The sequence below is a fragment of the Macrobrachium nipponense genome, chromosome 24, assembly GCF_015104395.2.
Source record: "Macrobrachium nipponense isolate FS-2020 chromosome 24, ASM1510439v2, whole genome shotgun sequence".
In the NCBI taxonomy this organism is placed as follows: Eukaryota; Metazoa; Arthropoda; class Malacostraca; order Decapoda; family Palaemonidae; genus Macrobrachium; species Macrobrachium nipponense.
The window spans coordinates 71074663-71082951 of NC_061091.1; the positions used below are offsets into that span (position 1 = coordinate 71074663).

The window sequence follows — 8289 nt, forward strand, 5'->3', positions numbered from 1 at the left end:
ACTCTGTCCTGCAGGACTTAAAGGAAAAAATCGGAAATGGGACAGGAATGACTGACAGGAGTCGAGACAAACAAAGGAGGAAGGAGTGTAATAAAACCATCAAAAATGTCCTTAATCCTATTTATTATTTAAAGTATCTTGCAATATATACAATTGAGTCCGGGCTTAGCAAAAATTACAAATTAAATAAACATTAACATAATGAAATATTAAGTCTGAAAACAGCAGCAGTCAAAATCAATAATAAGCCTTAGAAGCCCACACAAATTACAATCATAATCAAAATAATGATGTAAAAAGCATCTCAAAATACAGTTACAGAGCCATACACCGCTCAACACCATTACAGAGCCATACACCGCTCAACACCATTTCAGAGCCATATACCGCTCAACACCATTACAGAGCCATACACCGCTCAACACCATTTCAGAGCCATACACCGCTCAACACCATTTCAGAGCCATATACCGCTCACACCATTACAGACGCCAACACCGCTCAACACCATTACAGAGCCATACACCGCTCAACACCATTACAGAGCCATACACCGCTCAACACCATTACAGAGCCATACACCGCTCAACACCATTACAGAGCCATACACCGCTCAACACCATTTCAGAGCCATACACCGCTCAACACCATTACAGAGCCATACACCGCTCAACACCATTTAGACATATACCGCTTCAAACACCATTACAGGCCATACACCGACTCAACACCATTTCAAGACATTACAACCGCTCACCATTTCAGAGCCATATACCGCTCAACACCATTACAGAGCCATACACCGCTCAACACCATTACAGAGCCATACACCGCTCAACACCATTACAGAGCCATACGCCGTTCAACACCATTACATTATAGAAAAGATAGGCATATCATATAATAAACAAGCAGAATGAACAAATGAACAGGGAGCATAAAATAAAATAAGTACAATACAGCAGCGACATAAATAAAATTATACAAATTACTCAAGGAAGGACAGACAATCAAATTTCAGTCTCCGCTGTCAAAAAGGATGAACTGAATCAGACGAACTCCGTGAAGACATCGTAACAACAGCCATCAATCACAGGAGAAACGTTGAAACAGCAACACGGGAAAAGTCCACAGATGACCAGGGTTAAGCCATCACCCATCCTTCAAACTGTCAAGGCCAACAGGTAACTAATACCTGCTACTCGAGTAAATGCTCCATGCTGCTAAAGCTGCAAGAACCAGACTCGCTGCCATGCTAACCCAAACTGGTTCAAAAGAAGAGCGAGCGGCAAAAGTCACCTCGCTCCAATAAAAGCAAAACCACAGGACTGCAGGATAATGATTAACAAGTTACACAAGCCTGTTGCATACTCAAGACTCAAACATCAAATTACCTTACAATATATATATATATATATATATATATATATATATATATATCTATATATATATATATATATATCTTCGAAAGTAATCAAAGTCCCACAATTATGTTAAAACTGGTGTATTAAAAATACATAAAAGACCGGGAGCTTTCGTCTACTTGATCAGTAGGACCTCATCAGCCGTACGGCTGATGAGGTCTACTGATCAAGTAGACGAAAGCTCCCGTCTTTTATGTATTTTTTATACACATTTTACATAATTGTGGACTTTGATTACTTGAAGATTTTCCAGTCACGTTATGGTGATTTTTTGAGATATATATATATATATATATATATATATATATATATATATATATATCTATATATATATATATATATATATATATATATAACAAAAGGAGCCCATAAAAACACCAAAATATTGAGAGAAAAGTACTATATTTCAGAGACTGTTGTCTCCCTCTTCAGGTAGATGAATGAGAAAAATTTACAGAAAAAGTGGTATTTATACCAAGAGGTCCACCTTCAGGCAGGCCAGTTTAGGAATTTGTCATGTGTAATTTATAGCAGCAACTGCCGGTACAAGAGTCAGATGATGGAATCGGCCTTAATAAAAGAGAGGCAGGTAATGAACATCTCAAAAGTAGCATGGATTTCAGATTCGATCGATAAGGTTTTCATTCAACCAACGCTTAAGAAGATTAAAGGAAGATTATCAGCAGGGGTGACCTAAATTGGCTTGCCTGTGGATGGACCTCGTGGTATAAATACCACCTTTTCTGTAAACTTTTCTCATTTATCTACCTGAAGAGGGAGACAGCAGTCTCTGAAATATAGTACTTTTCTCTCTATATTTTGGTGTTTTTATGGGCTCCTTTTATTAGATGGAATTCTGTTGTAACAGAACATTTTTACCAGTCATATAATATATATATATATATATATATATATATATATATATATATATATATATATATATATATATATGTTTCACCCCTCCTTATTCTCTTAACTACACAAACTGGGAACTCTTACCTGTTGCCAACGGTGCCCTGTCACGAGGCTTATTAAGACTGCCTAAATATAGAAAAATGCTATTTATTTCCCAAAGCAATTGGTTATAACATAGAACAAAATTATTAACAAGTCATAATGGCATAAACACCCAAATCTACCCATAAAGAAACCAGTAAGATAACATTCTACCCTCCTGACTGAGGTTTCACTCCCAAACCCAAAAATGTCATAAAGTCTCATATTAGTCAGGTTAGAGAATCCCGTTTCTAATCAACCATGGAATTGGACCCATCTGTAATAAAGATAATAGGTATAGAAACATATCCCCCATATCACGCTTTTCAAAGTATTCACGTAAAGAGAGTATTTCACACTTCTCTCTCTTTTCAAAAGGTAACAGTTTTTCTAAGTTTTTTTTTATAGAATGTGTCCTACCTTTACGATGGGCGTTTTCTCCCGACACTCGGAGCAACCACTTGATCTATTATTATCGTTTGTCTCAAAGAATGCGTCTTCCACAAGTGCCCTGAACTAGTAGGCCTGTAACACGCGTACAAACGAACATACATGCCTCACGACTGGGCGAACGATCTCTGAGTCAAGTTGCTTGTTCAGCAAATACCTTTCCTCCGAGTGAACTTGTACTGCACCACCTCTTGTCTCTAAGCGAGGAGAGCTATGTGACTTCACTATCATTACATGACACTGTAAACATATTAGCCATTCCCCCTCTTTTCACCCACTAGATATAATATATATATATATATATATATATATATATATATATATATATATATATATATATATATGGGAGACCGGGGCTAGTTGGTTATTGCGAATATAAAACAAACATTTTTGCAAAATTCTTACCACCATTGAAAAATATTAACATTCGTCTTTATCATATAGCAAAATAATTGTTGTTTGCTTTCAACATAAGATAACAATAAGCTTTAAAAAGAAATAACTTCTTCGTGCCAACTTGCCCCGTGAGGTCAGTTGGCACACATTATGGGGTAAGTTGGTACATTGATAATTAAAAGAAAATTACTACATTGCATTTAAATCAAATAGCAAAAATACCCCCTGAATTTCCTAAATACAAAATAAGGCATTAGTATTACTTCGGATCATCATCTAGTTGTAATTGTGGCAGGTGTCAAATAAATCTTCATCAATAGTCTTCATGCTCCCACATGTTAATAGTCTTCATGCTCCCACATGTTACATGCCCTGCACTGGACCACACTTCTCCTGGCTTGGTTACCAAACACAGGCTGTCTTCAGCTGAGCTTTCTCCTGAATCAACAGGAGCAGTTCTTAAACTCTGTATCACGCTGATGACTGATCTGAAACCCATGTGTCTTTTCAGACATCTCTCAATCTGTTACATACAGACCCGTAAAATCAAAATCTTGAAATAGTCTGTATTCAAAGGTGAAATTCCATCAATCCTAAACCCATTGAAAACATCAGGATAAGTGACAGCTAGAGGTAAAGCCGAGGAAACTTTACCAGGAATGTCACAGATGGGCATACTTGATCCTGGATTACCAGTCATCCACGAATCACATTCCCTGTTAACACATTTCTTCAGAGGTCTATAAACACTAAAATCCAGGGGCTGCAACTTGTGAGAGCAACGTGGAGGAAATGATAGGACACTAATCTCATTATCCTTCCAAAAATCCAGAGTCAAAACGTAAATTATATAAATAAATAGGCTTACTATTGTTATCAAATAACGTGTGCCAACTTGCCCCATTTATTTTGAGCCAACTTGCCCCATCCCTACCATTTGGTACAAAAACACTTCCCAGTCCACACCAAGAAGCCTTGAATGATTAATTTTAATGGTATAGAATCTTTAAACCATAAGGAAAACTGCTATAATTGAAAAATAACCTTTATGAATGTATAGATGTTATAGAAAATAACAGAAAGATAAAAATATTTACTTACTACCATCCAAATCAAAATTTGTCTCATAAATTCGAGCTCCTACATTCTATCTCTATAGAATTTTGCTGGTAATTGAGGAACCACGAGGCAATTACACAGTATGTGTATTAGAGTCATCTATTGGTAAACTTTAAAGTTATTTTGAGTGTGCCAACTTACCCCTGTAACCAACTAGCCCTGGTCTCCCCTGTATATATATATATATATATATATATATATATATATATATATATATATATATATATATATATCACAGGAAAACAGCAATCGTTCGAGATATATTCTCAAGGAAGCAAGGGAGACGTCTTCTGTAATTTAAAAAGGCTTTATTAAGCTGGACCCCGAAACGTCGCTTAATAAAGCCTTTTTAAATTACCAGAAGACGTCTCCCTTGCTTCCTTGAGAATATATATATATATATATATATATATATATATATATATATATATATATATATATATATATATATAGGTAAATTTTACCACGAAGGAAAGATTGAAAAGCGAGATAGCCAAGAACTTTCGGTCTAGCACGACCCTTCACTCAGGCACAGCTGATCATTCAGAGGAAAAACATAGTAAAAGTAGGCTTAATATCCAAACTGACATTACAAGATTAGCAATAAGGTCGATTTCCTCGTTTCTGTAGAGTGAAATCGACCTTATTGCTAATCTTGTAATGTCAGTTTGGATATTAAATCTACTTTTACTTTGTTTTTCCTCTGTATGATCAGTTGTGCCTGAGTAAAGGGTCGTGCTAGACCGAAAGTTCTTGGCTATCTCGCTTTTCAATTTTTCCTGCGTGGCAAACAACCTTTATTTTTACATAGCTTCACATTTTCTATACTTCGTGATCAAGTTATTCATATAATATATATATATATATATATATATATATATATATATATATATATATATATATATATATATATATATTATATATATATATATATATATATATATATATATATATATATATATATATATATATATATATATATATATATATATATATATATATATATATATATATATATATATATATATATATATATATATATATATATATATATATATATATATATATATATATATATATATATATATATATATATATATTATATATATATATATATATATATATATTTATATATATATATATATATATATATATATATATATATATATATATATATATATATATATATATATATATTATATATATATATATATATATATATATATATATATATATATATATATATATATATATATAAGTGAATTCCACAGGAAAATGATAGTCAGAAATCCAAGCGCTTTCGTCTTTACTCAGACATTGTCAAGGAGTTAATGAGGTACAATTGGAGAGAAAGGTCTCAGGTACAACACAAGATCAAGAATACCAGATGGTTCATTGTCAAAAGGGTAAAAAATAAAAGAGATAATCCAGGATTATCGGATATCACACGGTCACAAACCTAAATAGATTGACCCTAACCGAAATTACAAAGTTTCTTTACAGTCCAAAACATGTAAAAACTGAATATATTAATTTTGTTGCTTATATTTATCTACAACTTTTTTCATCATGAAAGCATCAAGTTTAAATAAACCAAGACTTGAATTTAGAACATTTCTATTATTTGACTTGATGAAACAAGATTCAATGATATTCCTTTTAACTGTGTCATTGCATGGGATTAAGGCTCTTGCTTGACTCCAGTTAATAGGATGGTCTAAATCACTCATATGTACGAATAATGCATTCGATATTTGCCCAGTTCTCACAGAATACTGATGCTGTTTGAGACGTTGTGAAAGAGATTTACCGGTTTGTCAGTAATAGACTTCATCACACTTTTTGCAAGGAATTTCATATATGCAGCCTGGAAGATCTTTAAGAGAATTTTTTATTATTAAACTCTTGACATTAATATTACTGAAAACAACATTTATGTTAAAAAGCTTTAAAATTCTAGGAATATCTAAAAACCTTTCATCATAGGGTAATTTTAGAATGTTACGCTTACTAAATTCAAGTTTGTCATTAGTTGAATAAAATCTTTTTCTAGCTCTTTTTCCATGTCACATCTACAAAAGTCATTGGGTATTTAAGATTCAATGCAATATCATAAATAGTTTTAATCTCAGCGTCAATAAACTGCAGGCTACAGGCACGTAAAGCCCTTAGGAACATCCCAGAAAAAAACAGAGAATTTAACATTTTGATGGTGATTGGAGTAGTAATGAACAAAAGAGGCAATGTTAGTTGATTTTCGAAAGACTGAAAAGGTGAAATTTCTATCATTTCTATGGACAGTTACATCAAGAAAATTCAAATTACAATTTCTTTCTTATAGAAGGGTCTAAATTATTGAGATTATTAAGGAATTCCTGGAGATTTTCGTGAACTGGCCAAATACAGAAAATAACATCCACATATCTAAACCAAATAACGTTTTGGGGCAAAATTCTTGGTAAGAGTTTTGTCTCAAAAAATTCCCTGTAAATATTGCTAAGGACAGGAGATAAGGGATTACCCATAGCCATGCCAAACTTTTGTACAAAAAATTCCCCATTAAAACAAAATTTACTATCTTTGATACGTAACCTTATGAGACTAATGAGGTTTGCCACACTTAAGGGAATGTCATGACGTTCTAATTCCTCCTCCAAATATTCAAGTAAGTCATCTACAGGCACTTTTGTAAATAAAGAGACAACATCAAAACTAACCATATTAAAATCAAAATTCAAATTTAAACTATTCAATTTGTTTATAAAATCAACATTGTTTTTAACATTCGTGTTAGAAATGTTTCCTACCAAAGGAAATTATACGTAACTGAGCCCACTGAACTAATGATTGGTCTGATAGGGTTATTGATTTTATGTGTCTTGACTAAACCATACATATAAGGTAGGGAGGCGCATTGCGGTGTAAACTGTTTAATTAAATGGTCCAAGCCCTTCAAAATGGATTTAATTTGTTTATTAAAATGGGAGTTCACTGTCTGTGTAGGGTCAGACCTCAGTTTTGTATAAGTATCAGTATCATTTAGCAATGTCATTATTTTACTTATATAGTCACTTATTCATTATTACCATTGCATTAGATTTATCTGCTTTAGTCGCTTTCACTGTATCGTCTTCTTTAATTTTCTTAAAAGCCTGGAAAAATCTCACAGGTACAATAGGGGGAGAAGGCTTACACATAGCACCATATACAATACCTTTACAAATATTGATATCATCAGGGCATAGGTTTTGATTAAATTTTTCTAAATAACAAAAGGATTTTGAGATGTCGAAACAGTCCAGGTTACCTTTAGATACACCAAAGCTTAACCCATATCCCAAAGCCGCTGTCGTAGCACTATCCACTGTTTTGTCTGATAAATTAATCATGAAGTCCACGTTGGCATGCTTAGTCCAGTCGCTTTCAGCAATAAGATTCTTCAGGTTGAGTTGAAAGGTTTTTAGATATTCCTAGAATTTTAAAGATTTTTAACATAAATGTTGTTTTCAGTAATATTAATGTCAAGAGTTTAATAACAAAAAATTCTCCTAAAGATCTTCCAGACTGCATATATGAAATTCCTTGCAAAAAGTGTGATAAAGTCTATTACATTTTCCTGTGGAATTCGCTTATTTATGAAGTCACGTGCATCTACTGTGATTTTTTAAGCATATATATATATATATATATATATATATATATATATATATATATATATATATATATATAACTATAGAAATCCCTTTCTAAATGATGAGGACGTTACTGTAGAAGTCCAGAATTCCAGCAAAGCAGATTATTTATCTACTTCCACCCAAGACTTAACTTGTCAATCTTAAATGTGAAAATTTACTCACACGAACAATGAACATAAGTTTCAAAAAGCTACTTCATGTTCAGCGAA

The 8289-nt window shown here is 32.9% G+C and overlaps 1 protein-coding gene across 1 annotated transcript in view; it reads left to right on the plus strand.

Moving 5' to 3' along the window:
- The window catches only part of LOC135203436 (zinc finger protein 595-like), a 12623-nt gene extending 11741 nt beyond the window's left edge, over window positions 1-882 (plus strand). Inside the window, exon 2 of the mRNA XM_064233166.1 lies at window positions 316-882. Coding sequence (XP_064089236.1) covers window positions 316-882 — 567 coding nt within the window. The remainder of the gene's footprint in view (window positions 1-315) is intronic.
- The last annotated feature ends 7407 nt before the right edge of the window (window positions 883-8289 follow it).